We start from the raw sequence: 21,568 nt of genomic DNA, 5'->3' as shown, positions 1-21,568 counted from the left end.
TCATTCTCTGGTGTCAAACATATGTACCAAGATGAAATTTCCCTAAGATTTTTGTCAATACATATATCCTTAAGATCTGAAACAGATATTCATGCTTATGTTAACCTCAGTATTTAAAATCTGAATATATTAGTGCTTGGCTGGGTGTGGTGGCTCACGCCTGTAATCTCAGCATTTTGGGAGACCAAGGCAGGCGGATCACCTTAGTTCAGGAGTTTGAGACCAGCCTAGGCAACGTGGCAAAACCCTGCCTGTACAAAAAATACAAAAATTAGCAGGGAACGGTGGCACGCACCTATAATCCCAGCTATTCAGGAGGGTGAGACAGGAGAATCGCTTTAGTGGAGGTTGCAGTAAGCCAAGATGGCCCCATTGCACTCCAGCCTGGGTGACAGAGTGAGACCTTGTCTCAAAATAAAATGAATATATTTGTGCTCCAGACAGTTTCAAATTCTATTGTTGACCAGGCGCAATGGCTCACGCCTGTAATCAGAGCACTTTGGGAGGCCAAGGCAGGCAGCTCACTTGAGGTCAGGAGTTCGAGACCAGCCTGGTCAACATGGTGAAACCCTGCCTCTACTAAAAATACAAAAATTAGCCAGCATGGTGGCGGGCGCCTGTAGTCTCAGCTACTCGGGATGTTGAGGCAGGAGAATCACTTGAACCTGGGAGGTGGAAGTTGCAGTGAGCCGAGACGGTGCCACTGCACTCCAGCCCGGGTGACAACAGCAAGAGACTCTGTCTCAAAAAAAAATAAATTCTATTATGTTCTGTCCAGCTGCCTTATGATTTTCAGAAAAAGCACATTATACTTGAGCCTTCATTTATAAGTAGTTTTCTCCCAAACATAACTTTATCAGTCTGTAGCAGAAACTAGTGCTTAAAGTCATTACCCAGATTGTTCTTACAGCTCTTCAAACTTCGTGATCACAAAAGCATGTAAGTGGTTAAGTGTTGGCAGACCAGATCTCTGCTGCTTGCACCCATTATTCCAATATTTCTTCATAGCCTCATTCTGTCCCCTGAAGAACAAAAAGCCTCACCATAGAGCTGACAAACAGCTTAGCTCTGTTATTTCCAGTGCTTGTTTCCTTAAAACTTTTTATTGCTCTACACTGCATGGGTAAATGACAAAAGGCTTTTGTAGACTAGTGTCCAAAAAGCTCATGAGACCAAATTTATTTCACTGGTAACCCAGGCAGTGCTGGTTTCTTACTATAAAAGTACATATAAAGTTTTTTAAGACAGCTTTCTCACCAATACTATGCCAATACTGTATCAATTGACATTTAGTGAAATGACTCATTTAGTGTTCTTCCCTCCAGCTCTTCAGTTTTAAAAAACTCCATCCTCACCAAGCCACTCCAATTTGATACATTGTCAATATCTCTAAATCCTTCAAACCAGCAGGTTGGGTACCCACTTGCAAAAAATTAAATACATAAGCGTTTTTGCTGGGAAAATGAAAATACGAACATCTAACAATCTGTCCAGCTGTGAATAGATTTTGACCATAAGTTCTCTAGCTACATGCAATGGCTAAACTTTAAAGATTAGTGAAGTGATGTAAATTTTTCTTTTTAAAGTTCAGTCAGCCGTTTTGTCCAAGCAAGTTTCCTGAGCAAAAACAGAAAACTGACCCAATGCTCTCTCCATATAAATTTCAAATAAATCATCTCAGATTACATGCAGGAATTTCATCTTATCCCCTGACTCCTCCATGTCAGCATATTTTGAAACTTGCTGTATAGCTAACCTTACCATACCATCTCTATCTATCATGGGGTATGCAAATGCGGACTGAAGAGGGCTGTTAAAAAATAAAGTTGTCCCAAGCACTGGTCAGGCTATAGTTTTGATAGCATTTTTTATGTGGCAAACACGATCTGGTGCATTAGTAGAGCAACTGCTTTCCATTACTCCTTTGTGACTCAATGAGTCAGGCCTTTTTCCATCATTAGCATTTACAACATAACTCCAGAGGTCGATCTTTAGAAAACACTTAAAAACAAAGACCACAATAGGCGTTTTTAATTTTAAAGAATTTTAATACAAACTTAATATAAACTATTTCAGTCCCTCTTAACATGTAAGACACTGACTCAAAATACTTTTATACCGTTTTTTTCAAGTATTGCACAATATAGGTACAAAATTAATATTTACGATTACATTTTTCTTCCATAATATATAGCAAAAATCTTTAAACTTTTAACAGAAAATACATTTTTTTGAAAAAGCAAATATTCGTACATTTTAATTCCACCACTAAAGGAATATCCTGTACACAATTTTTAGAATAGTTGATGTCTTTAAGATGGATATTTTACAATTTCAGTAAAAAAAATACAACATGAAGCTGCTGCTGTCACAGATCACTGTAGTAAAAAGATATAAATGCAATACCATGTCGTAGAAACAATATATATATATCCTCTGATATTTTACAAACTTTGTACTAAATTAAATTATACAATTAGAAAAGACCAATAAACCCACTTATTAGTGCCAATTTTTATAAAAAAAAAATCAGCCATGTCCTTGCTATATCTTAAATACTGTAAGAGGCCATATCTGAGAGTATACTTTAAAATATACAGTCAGTATAAAATAACTTTGTGCTTGGTTGGCAAATGAAAAATGATGCATGTTTTATTATTATTTTTTTAACCAAGCTTGAATGTATCCTTACTATAAGCTTAAAAAAAAAAATTCTCAAGGAGGTGAAAAAAAAAAATCCCCCTTGGGCCCGTGCATTTTAACTTGTACCATACATTTTTTTTTTTTTTAGTTAGCCATAACAGGCTGGAATTGCTGGTTAGAATACTGCATGTTATTTAAGCTAAAATTCAAGCCATCTACAAAAGACTTCTCATTGAGGCCTCCATAGGCCGCAAACACATCAAAGGCATTACTGTACTGGAGAGGACTGAGGTTAAGGGGGCTGTCACCTGGGAACATTCCATTGGTACTACTACCTTGACCCTGCATATTAGGAAAAATAAATTCCTTGGCATTGGGAGAAAGAGCAGAGGTTTTCTGCTGTTGTTGCTGCTGTAGTGGTGGTGGTGGCGGTGGCGGCTGGGCTGGCTGCTGCTGTTGCTGTGGCTGCTGCTGGCTACCCAAGCCAAGCCCATACAGAGAGTGCATTGAGGAAGAGATGGCTTTCTGCTTCAAGAGGTCATTCACATTCAAGCCGAGGTTGATAGGAGAAGTACGTGCAACCTTGTTGCTACGGCCACTATTCTTCATTTTGGTAGAGCCGAACTTGGTGGCAGCAAAAGTGGCAGTGGTAAAGGTTAAAGGCTGAGTGGACCGGGGCATGAAGGTAGGGCTTACAGCAGCAGAGTGACCAAAAGGAGGCGATGGAGAGCTGGACACTGATGAGGCTGGGTCACTTATGGGCATAAAAACCTGGGCCTCTGGGTTAAAGCTGTTTTTGATCTCCTTATCCAACTCACATCCATTTTCATTATTATCATCCACGTAAAGCACCTTCACTGGTCCCTTTTCACCAATTTGGTAAGAAACCTCAAATGGGTCGATCCAAACACTAAGATCCTGTGGCAGATTGCCACGAACATCATCAATGTCCAAACCACTCTCTTTGGATGCTTGTTCAATCACTGGGTCCACTTTCTCCCCTATGTGTATACATCTAAACCCCGATCCTTTGTATGGCTTCTCAGGATACCAGTGCCCTTCATATTTCTTCTTAAGAAGTCTTTCAAGTTCTTCACCAAAAATGTTGACACGTCTCCTGGGAAGCTTATTGTACAAATACGAAATAATAAAATTTAGTGCTACTTGGATTTCAAGCTGCATAGCTGCTACGCCACAAAATTAGGTTTCAACTCCCCCACCAAAAAAAAAAAAAAAAAAAAAAAGATGTTCAGTTTGTGGCAGAGAAACAAATTTTCATTCAAAGTGCTGGTATTAGTAGATTATCCTTCACCTTGAGTGATCTTGTTCCTTAAAACAAAAGCAAACATATCCAAATAAGATAAATGTAATATAAGTCCCATCACCTTCCCCCCACCCAAAGTAATTTCACCTTTCTAAATGTCTAATATCCTGTGTTAGTCTGCTAAGGATAAAAAGAAAAATGTCTACCAGGACAGAAAGCCTGAAAACTGTTACTAGCACAAAATAAACATAAAATAGAAAATCGTTTATTAAAGTTTAAAATCACACAGAAAAATGTAGATTTACAAATGAAATAATGCTTTTAAAAACCTGTTTCTGAATAGAGTTCTAAGAAGAAAAATCTCTAGAACATGTGTTCTTCTCCCCTCAATTCTCGCAAGAATATTTATTGTACTCAGCATCCTCCCCCCACCCCCATATATATAGATGCCACTTTTAGGTAGTAATTTTTATTGTTATTCACCAACTTAGAAGTGAATCCACGTTTTAGTTTACTTTGGATATATACTGTTTAAATCTGCTCTGTCATTGACATTTAAAAATTTGGTAAGTTAGGAAGATCAATTTAATTTCCATAGTACATGATGCTAAAATTAAAGACACTGAGTACTAAATGAATTTCATCCTAGTAAATAATTATGAACCAAATTATTCTATATAGTTTCGGCCTTAAGTATACTAAGAGCATACAATATAATAAAATCCAGCTTCTCTGGGCCTTTTGTTTTCAATGTGTATTTTTCTAAATCTGGAAATACCTATTCGGCAGCAAGTATAACAAAAGCAACGACACAAATTAAAACTATTGATTATTCTGTTTATGGCCAGTGTTTCTGAGTTTTAGTCTGATTTAAAAAAACCTCCGTCGGTCCCTCCCTCCCTCTCACGGTAACAGCCGGAGAGGCAAGTATGGTAAGGTCGACCTTTAAACGTTTGCTGGATCAGCACTGGGTGGGGATAAGAAAAGATCAAGGGCAAACAGAAGATATTTGCGAAAGGGATCTATTTGCACACTGAAGTTGATTTAAAAGGACGTTTAAAAATCAAGTTGGTCTTAATTCGTCTGTTCTATTTTCCATATTCGTGGTGACAAAGGGAAAAAGAATCTCTGGCTGCCCCCAAACTACAAACACTTCCCAAGTCAAAAGCCTGAGTGCCGGCAGACGCAGCTGATTAAGCCCGATTGCTTGAAGGTGCAGCCGAGCGAAATTCAGGCTCGATGGAAGGTAGTTACAAAGCAACGCCTTAAGACAGGCAGGAGTGTGAAGAATTACATAAACAGCCAGTTAGATCTCATTAGATTTCTGCTCACAGCCCTCGGAGCCCAAGCGCTACAGCAGCAGCAACAGCAAGAGGAGGTGGAGGTGGAGGAGGAAGAGAGTACGAGCCTCCTCGGAGAAGGAGGAGGAAGGCCCGGGAAATGGAAGAGCAACCTCTCCCGGCTGGACACCCAGCACCGAGCAGGTCGGGGCGCCGGGTCAGCCGCTCCCCTCCCCCGCCGTAACCCGACCCGCCGCTCCCCGCCCCGTGGCCCCCGCCCCGGGCTCCTGGGACCCGGCCAGAGCCTGGGGGAGCACCGGTTCCCCGGCACCATTTTCAGCCTCGCGGCCACCGGCCCCTCGAACCCCAGCGTTCCACCGCGAGCTCGTCGCTCCTCCGGGTGCCCCAACCCCCCAATTCCCGTCAGCTCGCCCCGGGCCGCCCGTCCCCGGTCAACTGCCCAGGAGGAGCCCGACGCGCCGGCGGCCCCTCGAAGCCGCTCCCCTCGAGTCCCGGCGCTGCCCCCTCGGCGCCCAGGGCCGCGACCCCGCCGTCCCCGAGCTCCCGAGGGCCCACGGCTCGACGCCGCTGCAGCCCCTCCTGCGCCGCCTGGGCCCGGGGCTCCCGTCTCCTCGCCGACCCCGCCCGGCGCCCCGAGATACTTACGGGCTGCTTCGGGGCGGCTTGGACCACAGACCCGCGGCTGGGCGGGGAGCAGCGCGGCAGGGCGGGGGCGCGGGAGGGTCGGGAGCGGCGAGCTCGCCGAGTGCAAGACGTCGCCGCTGCGGGGCTGAGGACAGAAGACAGAGGCCTCGGGCGGGCCTTGGGAGATCGCCGTTGGTGGCTCGGGGTGGCGGGCACGGGGGTCAGACGAGCGCGCTCACTTCTCTACACAGCTCGGTGCCCGGCCCAGCGTCCCCGTAGTGCGCCCGCTCCACGCCGGGCCAGAGCTTCGCTCCTTCTGCCGCGGCGCGCGCCCCGCCTCTCGTTTTATGGCCTCCTCCCCGCCCCCATCCCCTCCGTCGGGGTGCGCGCGCTCGCCCCGCGTCACACAGCTCCGGCTGCGCAGCCATTCCCCGCGCTCCCCGCCCCGCACCCCGGTCCCCCGCCGGCCGGCTCCGCCCCTGCCCTGCCCCCCGACGCCATTGGCCAAGTCCCGCCTGCCCCTGTCCGGACGCGCGGTGGACGCAGGGGTGGGGAAGCCGCACCCTCCGGGCTCCAGGAGGGCCAATGAACCGACGATCGGAGCACTGGGGACGGAATGAAGAGAACGTCTGGAAAAGGACTGTGGGGGTAGACGTGCCAATGAGAGAGAAAGGGGTGGGGTAGGGCGCTGACGCCCGGTTTAGGCGGAGAGCGCCGGGCAGAGGGGGAGGGGGACGAAGCTGGTGGCGAAGCGGCTCAGGAGAACCCGGGCTGGAGGAGCGGCAAGGGTACCCAGAAAGTGCCCTCTCCGCGGGGGTCTGCGGCCAAGGAGGATCCTGCTCGTGGAATAGCTACCAAATCGGCCTCCAGCCCACCCCAGGGGCGGGGTAGAGAAAGGGCAAACTGTGACCGGGACTTGTGCACCCAATTAATTGAATATTAATCACCCCAAGGCCTAGGCCAACCGCCACCCAGAGAGTGGCAGCTGCAGAACCCAAAGCCGTGGAGCCAGGCTGGGGGTGGGGAAGGGAGGCCGCCACAGCTCCCGCCCCGCCGGCAGTTTAACTGCTTCCGCAGCCTCAGGCCTCCCGGTGCGACCCCGGCTGCGACTCGGATCCGTTTATTCCAAATGTCCCAGCCCACGCCGTGCCCAGTGTGGCGACACGAGGCCAAACTGCGTATGTATCTGTGTCCATGTCTACACACACACGCTTGTGTGCATTTCTAGGGCTTGCTGGATCGCAGGTGCACAGAATAAACGCGGTGCCTGCTTGTAAAGCGCGTTTAAGATCATTCTCGGCTGAAATATGTGCGGGTACCTAGGGAGTGGGGTAAGAGAGGGACTCGTGGTGGGGGGCGGGTAAGTGCTTTTTTCACAACCTGCCCCAGAGAAATACACGAAATTACATCGGGAGTGGAATCGAGCGTCCCTTTCAGCTAAAAATATTACTCGCAGGTAGCAACGACGCCTGATTGGCCGCGCTGGTCCCTTCGCAACCAGGCGATTGGCTGCCTGGTATCCAGGAGACCGACGTCAAACTCGGACTGGGAAAAGGGGAAAGTCTGGGGGGAGCGAAGGAGGGGAGGGGGAGAAAGAAGCAATGAATGAAACGCCCATCGCCTGGCCTTCCCCTTTCCCCTTTCCCCTCTCCTCTCCATTCTTGGAGCACTTCCTGGAAAAACACCAGTTGGGGCGCCGCCTTCCCCTCCAAACGGTGGGGCCTGCACTGTCAACCTGCTATAAGGAAGTTAAACCGCAGCTCACCGAGGAGTAGGGTGTCTACGGGGCGGGCCCGTGTAGACCAGCTGTGCTCCTCGGGCACAAACCCGCCGTAAATGTCAGGCCTAGAAGCTTTTGGCTTTCTGGACGCAAAATCTGGTTGGAGCCGCCTTCTCCACCCTGACTCTCCCGCCTCTCCTTTTTAGAAGGAACCGCATTGAGAAAGGGTATTTCTGAAGGCTCAATGCGTAGGAGAAGGGGTGGGAAGATGGGTTTGTGGAATGGGCTGAGGGTGGGGAGTGGTCAGGTGACTGATTTCATGTTTATTGTACAGATTCCTAAAACATAGTTTTACTAAGTGACTCCTTAAATTCTGATTAATGTGATTTTTTTTTTTTTTTTAGTGTTTGGGTTTTTTAGTTGCAAACAGGAGTGGAATTGAACTGTGAAAGTATGGCAAAATTGTGAAAGCATTTAAATTAAAATGTCCCTTCCTCTGCATTGAAATGTCATCAAAACGTCAAATATAAATTATTTGTTCAGTTTTCTTTTTTTGTTTGTTTTTGGTTTTCTGTAATGACAATTCCATCTGTAATAAAAGTGAGTTATTTTTAATTTTCTAATTAAGCACAGAAATTTCAAGAAACTAGATAGGATATCCTTGGAATGCCTTACCAAAAGAAACACTTCATTTTTCACGTGTTCTAGAAGCACAACTTCTCTTACCATTAGGCAAATAATGGTAATGTACCAAACATCTAGAACCGCGGGACCATGTGTCTTGATTAGTAATTTTATATTTGGGGGGGCATATTAGGCATGCCTGAGACTAAAATGTCTAAAGATAGGTGAATTGTAATTTTGTCAAACTTATCTGTACTTTTTAATAATTCTTTAAAGAGAAGGGACAAGTTCTCTTTTCTGAATGTCTTCTATCTGTAATTCCAGATTTGAAATATGAGAGCAGTCATCTGATAGGTACTGATTAAATATCAGTAGCATTAAAAGCATTTTTAAGTCAGAAACGTAGATGTCAAAAATTAATGAGTTATTGCTGCTTAGCCCAGGAGTGTAAGAAGATGTCTGACCAAATATAAACACACACACACGGAGGCCCCATGGCATTCTGGAAAAAGCAATGAAGGGTGGGTACTGGGAGGTCTGAGTTTCACACCAGTTTCTATAAACTTTTAGTTTTCTCACCTATAAAAAGGGTTGAATTAGATCGTATCTAATGTCTCTTTCAATTAAAAAAAAATTCCACACTTGGCCGAGAGCAGTGGCTTATGCCTGTAATCCCAGCACTTTGGGAGGCTGAGGCAGGCAGATTACCTGAGCTCAGGAATTTGAGACCAGCCTGGCCAACATGGTGAAACCCCGTCTCTAATAAAAATACAAAAATTAGCCAGGTGTAGTGGCACATGCCTGTAATCCCAGCTACTCGGGAGGCTGAGGCAGGAGAATTGCTTGAGCCTGGGAGACGGAGGTTGCAGTGTGCTGAGATTGTGCCACTGCACTCCTCCTGGCCGACAGAGTGAGACTCTTTCTCAAAAAAATAAATAAATAAATAAAATATTCCGCTCTTAAAACTCAATGTTCCTAACATATATACTGCAGCTGTTTTTCAAATACAGATTGCAAGGCAGGGCACGGTGGCTCTTGCCTGTAATCCCAGTACTTTGGGAGGCCAAGGTGGGCGGATCACCTGAGGTCGAGAGCTCGAGACCAGCTTGACCAACATGGAGAAACCCTGTCTCTACTAAAAATACAAAATTAGCCTGGCATTGTGGCGCATGCCTGTAATCCCAGCTACTCGGGAGGCTGAGGCAGGAGAATCACTTGAACCCGGGAGGCAGAGGTTGCAGTGAGCTGGGATCGCGCCATTGCACTCCAGCCTAGGCAACAAGAGCAAAACTTTGTTTCAAAAAAAAAAAAAAAAAAAATATATATATATATATATATATATGGATTGCAAATAAAAGGGAAAACTGATTCACATCTCTGAACATTGCCAGTCACGAGGTATAAAATGTTCTTTATCCAAGTTTTGCACATGGCTTATTATTATCTAACATTTACTTTGGAATTGTGCAGGGGAGTGGAGGGCTAACTGCTAATTGTGCAGGGAATTAGACTTATGGAGGAAAAAAGAATTTGATATTAGGCTCCAAGTGTATCACAATCAAGAGGTATTCCTCTCTCTGAGCAAATAACAGTCACTAGAAACTACAGCCTTTGCCTTTCACATCCCTACATTCTACACAATTCCCAGTGGGCCTTTACAATAAAGGTAATCGTTTGGTAAAAAATAACTTCCAATATCTTCATAAAATACAGTTCTTGAAAGTGCCTTGAATTATTACCTAATCCACACAAGGACACACACACGCAACACCTTGATTTCTGAGATAGAGACATCCTAAGCTTTCTAATTCTTGTATTTCCTTGTAAATAGAGAAAGGGTTACAGGAGAATAGCTATCGCATGGTGTGTAATTATTAATACTCATTTCACTTCTTTTTTTTTTTTTTTTTTTGAGACGGAGTCTCACTCTGTCACCAGGCTGGAGTGCAGTGGCACAATCTCGGCTCACCGCAACCTCTGCCTCCCAGGTTCAAGTGATTCTCCTGCCTCAGCCTCCCAAGTAGCTGGGATTACAGGCATGCGCCATCGCTCCCAGCTAATTTTTGTATTTTTAGTAGAGATGGGGTTTCACCATGTTGGCCAGGATGGTCTCGACCTCTTGACCTCTTGATCCGCCCGCCTCGGCTTCCCAAAGTGTTGAGATTACAGGCGTGAGCCACCGCACCCGGCCAACTCATTTCACTTCTAAGGAATCAACCTTTTACCTTTATTTGAAAATAAGACAGGCAGGGTGAGGTGGCTCACTTGCTCGTAATGCCAGCATTTTAGGAGGCTTGAGGCGGGAGGATCCCTTGAGCCAAGGAGTTAGAGACCAGCCTATGCAGCACAGTGAGACCCCTATCTCTATTTTATTTAAAAAAAAAAAAAAAAGTAGGCGGGAGTGGTGGTGCACACCTGTAGTCCCAGCTACTTGGAAGGCTGAGGTGGGAGAATCTCTTGAGACAAGGAGGTGGAGACCAGCCTATGCAGCATAGCGAGGCCCTGTTTCTATTTTATTTTCTTTTATTTTTTAAAAATTAGCTGGGCGTGGTGGTGCACACTTGTAGTTCCAGCTGCTTGGAAGGCTGAGGCGGGAGGATCTCTTGAGACCAGGAGGTCGAGGCTGCAGTGAGCAGTGATCATGCCACTGCACTTCAGCCTGAGCAACAGAGGGAGACCTTGTCTCTAACAACAACAAAAAAAAACCCATAATGTTCTTATCGTGATTTTTATTTATTTCTTTTTAAATGGTCATGCAACGTAAATCATAGCACACACATTTTAAAATTATTATTATTAATTTTTTTTTGAGACGGAGTCTCGCTCTGCGCCCAGACTGGAGTGCAGCTCACTGCAGCCTCCCGGGTTCAAGCGATTCTTCCGCCTCAGCCTCCCGAGTAGCTGGGATTACAGGCACCCGCCATCATGCCCAGCTAATTTTTGTATTTTTGTAGAGACAAGGTTTCACCATGTTGGCCAGGCTGGTCTTGAACTGCAGAGATTACAGGTGTGAGCCACCGTGCCTGGCCTAAAATTAATTTTTTAAATCATGCGCTAATCATTGAGTTATTGAAAACCAAGTAAACCAGTTCTCTTCTAAACATTTCTCAAAAAAAGGCAATCCAGTTACGTCTGAGGAAACCTCAGTGTGGTTTCCCGTGGCTTTTCACATGGATTTGTAGTGGAGGGCTATATAGTCTCCAGAAGACACTGGCACACAGACATTTGTAATTAAAAGATAACTAGATAACATTGAACAAGCCTACTAAAGCAACGTGGTCTGGTAGGAGAATGTTTCCTTATAATTTGCTCACTTTCTATTATCTTGATGAACAAAATCCATACCAAATCTTGCAATTTCTTTCCATTAGCCAAGGAGGAAGATTTTGATTTCAGTAAAGAGATTATAGTGCGGATTCTAGGAGTGATACGGTGTTCATGACATTCTAAGTACAAAGAACATTTATATAAAGTACTCTGAGAGCAAATGTTATTAGAGTACTTTAAATACATTTAAAGCATGGGTTGCATATGTTATTATGCAGCTCTGCTTACTAAAATAGAATGTAATTTTATATATATAACCAATTGTGGCAGACACTGTTGCCAGCTCACCCGTTTCCCATGCCCCATCCTCATTCCCTTTTCTTCCTGACTAAAGAGGCTAGAAGAGCTAAATGCATGTTTTCCCAGGCTTCATTGCAGTAGAGGTGGCACTGTGACACTGTTCTGCAGATAAGATGTAAACAGAAGTCAGCTGGGATGGTTTCTGAGGGTGCTATACTTTTCCTATCAGAGAGGTTTGTTCTAGTTACTATTGCCGCATGAAAAACTATCCAAAACACCCATTCATTGTGGCACAAAAGGTCCGTTTTATTATACCCTTGGATCCTGTAGGTAAGAAATTCAGGCTTGGCCTGGTGGCTCACGCCTGTAATCCCAGCACTTTGGGAGGCCAAGGAGGGCGGATCACTTGAGGTTAGGAGTTCGAGACCAGCCTGGCCAACATGGCAAGACCCCGTCTCTACTAAAAATACAAAAAAATTAGCCAGGCACGGTGGTTTGTGCCTGTAATCCCAGCTACTCAGGAAGCTGAGGCAGGAGAATCACTTGAACCCAGGAGGCAAAGGTTGCAGTGAGCCAAGATAGCATCACTGCACTCCAGCCTGGGTGACAGAGACTCCGTCTTAAAAAAAAAAAAAAAAAAAAAATTCAGACAGGGCACACGGGTATGGATAGCTTATCTCTGCTCCACGGTGTCTGGAACCTCAGCTGGAAAGGCTCAAATGCTCAAGTATCATCTGAAGCAGGTCTAACAGAACTTCCTCCAGTGATGGGAATATGCCGTGTCTGTGCTTTCAAATATAATAGCTACATGCGGCTCGAGCACTTGAAATGTGGCCAGTATGACTGAGGAACTGAATTTTTACTTTAATTTAGTTTTAATGAAATTTAGATTTAAATAACCACATGTGGACAGCAGCTTCTGAATTGGACAGCACGGATCTGGAGGCTTTTTCAAAGCACATGTCTAGCACCTGGGCTGCAGTGACTCAAGGGCTGGGCTTAGTTGGCACTGTTGTTTGGAGCATTTCCACATGGCCGCTGAATTGCCCCTGTGGTTTGGGTTTCTTACAGCGTGGCAGTTGAGAGGAAGCAGAGCAGTTTCTGGAGAGTGAACTTTTTAAAAATTAAAACCATTTTTTTAAAGTTTTTTGTAGAGATAGGGTCTTGCTGTGTTGCCCAGGCTGGTCTCAAACTCCTGGCCTCAAACAATCCTCCTGCCTTCGCCTCCCAAAGCAGTGGGATTACAGGCATGAGCTACCATGCCTGGCCACCATGGAAGCTGCCACCATGGAAGCTGCATGGTCTTTTATGACCCAGTCTCATAAGTCACAATGCACCGCTTCCATTACACCCTAATGGTCAAAGTAACCACCAGCCAGATTCAAGGGGAGGGGACATAACCACCACCTCTCAAGGAGGAGTTTCAAAGAATTTGAGGCCATTTTAAAAATCACCACTGCATCACTTCTCTCTTCTTCCTGCCTTGAACATGGATCTCATAGCAGGAGCTGCAGCAGCTCCTGCTGAATAAACCATGAATAAAATGCAAGTTAATCACAGGGATAGGGGTTCTCACCAATGCTAGGCACTGCCTAGTTCTGGTCCACTTTGTAACCGACATTAAGTGTTCCATGACTTGCAGCTGAAGTATTTCCAGCAAAAACACTAATTTTACATCTTTTAAGGAAACCTGAACTTGATTTTCAAAAAAGCCAAAATAAATTTTTCCTGTAATCTAAAATATCAGGGCTTCTTTCTCATTATAAAACCTGGAAATGCTCATTATAGCAGATTTGGAACACATAGAAATAAAGAAGAAAATAGCAATCATCTTTAATCTCTCCACGCAGTGCTAACCATCTTGCTCCATTTCTTTCTGAATGAGTTTCTATCACACACGCAATTTTCTATCCTGCGGTTCACTTAACGTTACATTTTTCCTATTTTCTCCTGACATTAAGCATTTGTCACAATCATCATTTTTAATGACTGCATTTATATTCCACTCTATGGATTTAGAATAATTTATTTAACCATTGCTGGGCATGTCAGTTGTTGAAAACGTTTCTGTATTAAAAACAAACATATTTAACAGACATTTTTATATGTAAATCTTTAGCTACCTCTCTATTTCCCTGGGCTAGATTCTATAAGCAAACTTAGCGGGTGGAAGAGAGGGAACGTTTTTGAAGGCTCGTAACATAATGACAATCCACTTTCCAGAGAGATTGTACTTTTTTACCTTCCCAGAGGATACGCACTGCAAAATCACTACATTTTTAGCCAGCATTGCCTACTAAAAAATTTTTTTTATCCTTGGCTAATTTGGTAGGTAAAATGATATCTGTTGTTTAATTTTTATTTCTTTGATTACATGTAGGATGAACAGAGTTTGACATGTTTGTCAGCTCGTTGTACTACTGTTTTTATAAATTTTTTATCTATGCCTTTTCTCCATGTTTCTCTTAGAGGTCTTTGTGTTTTGCTTCAATTTGTATGAGTATCTTGCATATTGTGCACCAGATATGTGGCTGAACAGAATCCTGGTCATAAACCTCACTCTAGAACTTGCCCAAACATTTTAAATATGTGATTTTGATGCCTAGAACCTTGATTTTCAATCTACTGTTTCACTTTATAAGGTCCTGACTAACTCCTGGGTTATCAATAAATGCTTAAAAAAAAAAAAAAAAAAAAGCAAGCCAGGTACAGTAGCACCTATAATCCTAGCACTTTGGGAGGCTGAGACGGGAGAGAGGATCATTTGAGGCCATGAGGTTGAGACCAGCCTGGGCAACATAGCGAGACCCCTGTCTCTACAAAAAAAATAAAAATATTAGCAGGGTGTAGTGGCAAGCACCTGTAGTCCCAGCTACTCAGGAAGTTTGAGGTGGGAGTATCCCTTGAGCCCAGGAGTTCCAAGCGGCAAGTGATCATTCCACAGCACTCCAGCCTGGGTGACAGAGCAAGACCTTTTCTCAAAAACAAACAAACAAACAAAAACAGTTCTAATAGTCTTTACTTAGGCCTCTGTCTTCTTGACCTTTCTGTCACATTTCACACTGTTTACTAATAACTACTTCAAATATTTCCTTTTGACTTTTAAGACTTTGCCCATTGTATCAACATTGGATGTCCCAACACGGCCCCCACTTCCTATCTCAGCTGCAGTGGAGCATAGAAGAAAAATTATGAATTCAAAATTAGAGAATTTGTGTTTGGGTCTTGCCACCTGGTATTAGTTGGGTATGGCTGCTCTGAGTCAAAGCCCTCATCTTATAAATAATTAGAAGCAATAATTACGCTCAGAGTTGTGTGAGAATCAAATGAGGTGACGCCTGTGAAAACGCTCTATGAACCGTCAAGCCCCCCATAAATGTGAATATTTTCTTCCTTCCTCTCCCCCTCCCTCTTCCCCTCCTTCCCTACTCTCTCCTCCTCCTCTCCTCCTTCTCTTCCTTCTTTGCTTCTTACATCTGGCAGAAATTCAAGTATCATTTGATTCAGCTCAAGTAAAAATACATGTGAAATTGCTTTTAAACTACAAACAAGTATTATTAACACTCTCTTCTGTCAGATACAGTGTTGCCAACTCAGTCCTTTTCACCTTCAAAAAACCTCTCAGGATCCCATGCCTTGATGTTTTATATTATTATTTAATTATTAGTTTATTTAGCCTTCCGTGTGTTTATGTCCTAGCCTTTGTTGGATTCCAAGCTTTTTAAGAGCAGAAAGCATGTACCTTCACACGAGCTTTATAGTGCCTTGCAGTCAATCAGTATTGACTGATGGCTTTGCTAGGTCACTGCTTAATCCAATGAAAGAACACAGAATATTTGAGGAAGGGTAAGCGGCTCAGAGTGGCTGCTGTGGATGGTTCAGAGGTGAGAATCTAGAGAGGAGGCTGGTTGGTAGGCAGAGGCCAGATTACCAAGGGTCTTATATTAGGAAATCTGGAATTTTGCCTTTAACAGATGGGAAGATGTTGGGTGATTTTTCAGTTGGGAAATGACATTATTGGAATTCTGTTTGGAGCACATTTTATTTATCTCTAAATGCCCCAGAGCCTAGTACAGTACTTGATACTCAGGAATTGCCCTGCCAATGTGTGTTCAATTGCTAGACGTAGTTTTATCACCCAATGGAATATTCTTCAATTGTTTGGTTGTTCTGAAGAAGAAATACTTACTGTCTTTTAAGGAAGATATAGACCCTACCTGGAGACCAATACTTCTATCCACCTGGGAACAAAAGGAAAAGTTTTGGCCGGGCGCGGTGGTTCACGCCTGTCATCCCAACACTTTGGGAGGCTGAGGTGGATGAATCACCTGAGGCCAAGAGTTTGAGATCAGCCTGGCCAACATGGTAAAATCCCATCTCTACTAAAAATACAAAAATTAGCCAGCTGTTGTGGTGCACGCCTGTGGTTCCAGCTACTTGGGAGGCTGAGGCATGAGAATTGCTTGAACCCAGGAGACGGAGGTTGCAGAGAGCCGAGATCATGCCACTGCACTACAGCCTGGGTGACAGAACGAGACTGTCTCAAAAAAAAAAAAAAAGAAAAGAAAAAATAAAAGATTATGTGGCAAGGTATTAAGTCAAAAAAACTTTTGGTTTCTGAAAAAACTAAAACCTTTCTGTAGAAAATTCTACTGTGGTACCAGGAGGGTTGATTTCTCCCACCTTTCCTTGTTGTTAGCCTAGACAGCATCTATTCCCCTTTCTTCCAGCAACGGTTGCGATTTTTGTTTGAGAACCTATACCTCTCCCACTCTTCATCCATGAGCTTCCAGTGGAATTCTTGCCAAGGCAAAAGCCAGCAAAAGCATTGCATTCTCCTAACTACTGTGATGGGTTTAGGGATGGCTGATCAGAGCCAATAACCCAGTTCTGGGACTTCTGTCTGAGGTCTTGGGATAAGGACTCTTTCCCATGAAATATGAACCTGGAAGTATTCATTGTTGAGGCTCCCAGGGCCATCTTAGTACCACAAGGAGAGAGCCTGTCAGAGAATGTAGCTAACCCAGGTAAAACCAAGAAAAACCAAGTCCTGGAAACAGCCTTTTGAGCAGCCCCTGAATTAACTTTACCTGGACTTTCAGCTACAGGCTGTCTTAGCATAGGTTCCTAAATAAGCAGAGCCCGAGGCAAAGGGCTTTGTGCTACCACTTTATTTTATTTATTTATTTATTTATTTATTTATTTATTTCGCTCTGTCGCCCAGGCTGCAGTGCAATGGTACTATCTCGGCTCACTGCAACCTCCGCTTCCCGGGTTCAAGCGATTCTCCTGCCTCAGCCTCCTGAGTAGCTGGGATTACAGTCGCGCGCCACCACTCCCAACTAATTTTGTATTTTTAGTAGAGACAGAGTTTTGCCATGTTGGTCAGGCTGGTCTTGAACTCTTGATCTCAGGCGATCCACCTGCCTTGGCCTCCCAAAGTGCTGGGATTACAGGTGAGAGCCACTGCGCCCGGCCTTATTTTATTTTTTTTGAGATGGGTCTTACTCTGTCCTCAACCAGGCTGGAGTGCAGTGGTATGATCTCAGCTTACTGCAACCTCTGCCTCCCAGGTTCAAGGGATTCTCCTGCCTCAGCCTCCCTAGTGGCTGGGATTACAGGTGCCCGCCACCACGCCCAGCTAATATTTGTATATTTAGAAGAGACGGGGTTTCACCATGTTGGCCAGGCTGGTCTCGAACTCCTAACCTCAGTTTGCTACCACTTTAATAGGGAGTGAAATCCCAGGAAGCAGGAGAGAGGGGCAAAGAGAGTAAAACAGCAAAGGAGAACCTATTCCAGGTCGCACTATTAAACCAACTGCTGTTAAGTAAAATTGCTTGATTCCATGGATTAGTCCTCCAAGAAGCCCTATAAACTGTATCCCTTTATGTGAGAAAAGAAAGGGGAGAATTCATCCATTGGTTCCCATCTCCCGCTGGTCAAAGAATTTATGCCATGTTGCATAACTGTATTGCATGGGTGTGTGTCCCGTCTCTCCAAGAGGCCTGCATTGTCATAAGAGCCGGCCAGTAGCTTCTACTGCCCTGTGCCTACACCATCCACAGAATGCTTAGTAAATATTTGACTGAACTGACTTTTCATAAAGTTCAGCATTCTGCTATTTGATCATTTGCATCCCAATGTGCTTTCCCCAATTTGTGCTGTTTTATTAACCTGTTAAATGTTATCATTTGAGTAGTACTTACACAATCGATTGCCAGCTGATTTTGCATACTCAGTGGCATTTGGATTCTAAAGCCAAATCATTATCCTTCTAGTCTCAATATGGTTAAAATAAAAAAATGTTAAATGACATGCAAACTAGCTCCAAGAGATTTGACGTTGACCAACACAGGGATTCCAGAAACTAAGAATGGAGAGACCAAGGGGAAGGAAATAACTAAAGAACTCAGAGGAGAAAAAATTGATATATCAGTTAAGTAACAATTAAAGTTTTGGCTAACATAATTAATAAACTTGACTTGGTAGATATCGGTATTCTTATAGGACTTTCCACATTTAGACATTCTTTTCAACAACCTATGGACTAGTTTTAAAATTGCCTGTGTAATATGTAACCAAGAAAATTTACATAAATTCCCCCAAATAAAAACCTTATGACCCATACTGTTCATAGATCATTAAAGCTAGAAATTAACAACAAATATAGCAAAACATCTCTTTACTTGCATTTTTTTCTTTTTTCAGACAGGGTCTCACCCTATGCCCAGGCTGGAGTGCAACGGTGTGATCACAACACTTTGGAAGGTTAAGGCAGGAGGATCGCTTGGGCCCAGGATTTCGAGACCAGCCTGGGCAACATGGTGTGACCCTGCCTTTACAAATATTTTTAAAAACTAAAAAACTAAAAAAAAAGAAACAGAGCTTATTAAATGATTAAGAGCATACTATGCACAACTACATTAAATTTACAATCCTTAGGGAAAATGTAAATCATCTAAATTGATTTAAGAAATAGTATCAAACCTAAATAGACCACGAATAATGGAAAAAAACTGGTTTAAGATCTACCTCCAAAAAGACACAAAGCCAAGGTGGTTTTATGGTAAGCTCTGCCAAAAAAATTCCTGTGTTTGAACTTTCAGAGCTTAGGGAAGCATGAAGGTCTTACAAACTCACTCTACGAGTTGGTATAACACTGATATCAAAGTGGACAATGATTTGAGCAACAACAACAGAAGATAAAACCAGGCACGGTGGCTCACGCCTATAATCCTAGCACTTTGGGAGGCCGAGACAGACAGATGGCTTGAGCTCAGGAGTTTGAGACCAGCCTAGGAAACATAGCAAAACCCTGTCTCTGTAAAAAAAAAATACAAAAATTGGCTGGGTGTGGTGGTGCGCACCTGTAATCCCAGCTACTTGGGGGGCTGAGGCAGGAGGATCACTTGAACCTGGGAGGTCAAGGTTGCAGTGAGCCAAGATCACACCATTGCACTTCAGCCTGGGTAACAAAGTGAGACCCTGTCTCAATCAATCAATCAATCAATCAATCAATCAATAACCAAAGCCTAAATTTGCTTATGAATACAGATTTTAAAATCCTAAATGAAATATTAGCAAATTGGATCAGTGTATTAAAAGTATAATGCAAGGATGGCTCAACATTAGGATATCTGTTAATGCAATTCACTATATTAATAAACCAAAAGGGAGGAATGACCTTTTCAACTGATGCAACCAAAAAAGCATTTAATGAAATCAAATACTCTTTCATGATTAAAAACAAAACAAAACTCTTTTTTTGTTTTGAAATAGAGAATGACATGTCTTTAACTTGATAAAGTATCCATCAGAAACCTATAGCAAAGGTTGTACTAATGGGGAAGTGTTAGAAACTTTTCTCTTTTTTTGAGATGGATTCTCACTCTATCACCCAGGCTGGAGTGCAGTGGCGTGATCTCGGCTCACTGCAGCCTCCACCTCACAGGTTCAGGCAATTCTCTTGCCTCAGCCTCCCAAGTAGCTGGGATTACAGGTGCCTGCCACCACGGCTGGCTAATTTTTGTATTTTAGTAGAGATGGGGTTTCACCATGTTGGCCAGGCTGGTCTCGAACTCCTTACCTCAAGTAATCTGCCCACCTCTGCCTCCCAAAGTGCTGGGATTACAGGTGTGAGCCACCATGCCCGGCCTAGAAACATCTTAAAGTCAGTATTGAGACAAGCAGGGTTGATACCATTGCCATTAGTCAGTATTGAGACAAACAGTGTTGGTACCATTGCCATTATTAAACAAGCCTGGAGTACCTAGCCATTTTAATAAGACAAGAAAAGGAAATAAGAGGTATACATTATAAGAGGATGAGGTGGGAGGATCACTTGAGCCCGAGAGGTCAAGGCTACAGTGAGCTGTGATTGCCCCACTTCCCTCAGCCTGGGTGACAGAACGAGACTTTGTCTCAAAATAATAAGAATAAAATATATATATATATATATATTTTTTTTTTTTTTTTGAGACAGAGTCTTGCTCTGTTGCCCAGGCTGGAGTGCAGTGGCACAATCTCGGCTCACTGCAACCTCCATCTCCTGGGTTCAAGCAATTCTTCTGCCTAGGCCTCCCAAGTAGCTGGGATTACAGACACATACCACCATGCCCAGCTAATTTTTGTATTTTTAGTAGAGACGAGGTTTCACCATGTTGGCCAGGCTGGTCTCAAACTCCTTTCAGGTGATCTACCCACCTCAGCCTCCCAAAGTGGTGGGATTACAGGCATGAGCCACTGCACTCGGCCTAGAAGAATAATATTTTTTAATATGGCTGAATAATTTTGATGCATCTTGTACTTTGTGGCTGTTGGTGAGTTGGATTCATATAGATGGAGAAGATACTATGTACCAGGCATTGTTCTTCCTGCTTTACATTTAAATCTTCACAAAAACCCTATGAAGAAGATACCATAATTAATGCTATTTTATAGATGAGGGAACTGAGGCACAGTGGGGTATGCACTGGGCCTCATATAAAAGCACACAGCCGGTAAGTGGCAGACCTGAGATTTGAACCTCAACCATTTTGCTATAGAGCCTATGGCTTAACCACATGATATGATATCCTTGGAAGATAAGAAACCCACAGAAAAAGAGTAATCTCACCTTTATTAAAAGTAGGCTGAGTGCAGTGGCTCATACCTGCAATCCAGCCCTTGGGGAGGATGAGAGGGAGAATTGCTTGAGGCCAGGAGTTCGAGACCAGCCTGGGCAACACAATGAAGCCGTGTCTCTACAAATATATATTTTTAATCCATCTGGTTAGATAGATGGTAAGAACAAAAACAAGCAAACAAAAAACAGGTGTGGTGGCGTGCACTTGCAGTCACAGCTACTTGGGTGGCTGAGGTAGGAGGATCTACTGAGCCCAGGAATTCAAGTTTACAGTGAAGTATGATTGCACCACTGTACTCTAGCCTAGGTGACAGAGCAAGACCCTGCCGCTAAAAAGAAAAAAAGTAGGCCGGGCACGGTGGCTCACGCCTGTAATCCCAACACTCTGGGAGGCCGAGGCAGGCGGATCACGAGGTCAGGAGATTTGAGACCATCCTGGTTAACATGGTGAAACCCCGTTTCTACTAAAAATACAAAAACAAAATTAGCCAGGTGTGGTGGCGGGTGCCTGTAGTCCCAGCTACTTGAGAGGCTGAGGCGGGAGAATGGCGCGAACCCAGGAAGGGGAGCTTGCAGTGAGCAGAGATCATGCCACTGCACTCCAGCCTGGGCGACAGAGCGAGACTCTGTCTCAAAAAAAAAAAAAAAAGAAAGAAAGAAAGTAGACAACATGTTTTGGTGCATAGGAGAAAGTAGTT

At 43.9% G+C, this 21,568-nt stretch overlaps 1 protein-coding gene across 1 annotated transcript; it reads right to left on the bottom strand.

The window, feature by feature from the left end:
- Nucleotides 1-2,027: 2,027 nt before the first annotated feature.
- Nucleotides 2,028-8,159, bottom strand: TOB1 (transducer of ERBB2, 1). The gene is made up of 2 exons (XM_002827368.6): nt 5,854-8,159; nt 2,028-3,972 (listed from the first exon to the last, which is right to left on the bottom strand). Exon 2 carries the CDS (start codon nt 3,823-3,825, stop codon nt 2,788-2,790), a length of 1,038 nt encoding a protein of 345 aa, XP_002827414.2. The 5' UTR covers nt 3,826-3,972; nt 5,854-8,159; the 3' UTR covers nt 2,028-2,787.
- Nucleotides 8,160-21,568: the final 13,409 nt, after the last annotated feature.

Source organism: Pongo abelii, chromosome 19 (assembly GCF_028885655.2).
Source record: "Pongo abelii isolate AG06213 chromosome 19, NHGRI_mPonAbe1-v2.0_pri, whole genome shotgun sequence".
NCBI classification, from domain to species: Eukaryota; Metazoa; Chordata; class Mammalia; order Primates; family Hominidae; genus Pongo; species Pongo abelii.
The sequence above is the reverse complement of the archived record's forward strand: the minus strand, read 5'-3'. Positions and strand labels throughout refer to the sequence as shown.

Excerpts from the sequence above, each read along its gene's own strand:
- TOB1 (XM_002827368.6), bottom strand. The coding sequence starts at position 3,825 with ATGCAGCTTGAAATCCAAGTAGCACTAAATTTTATTATTTCGTATTTG.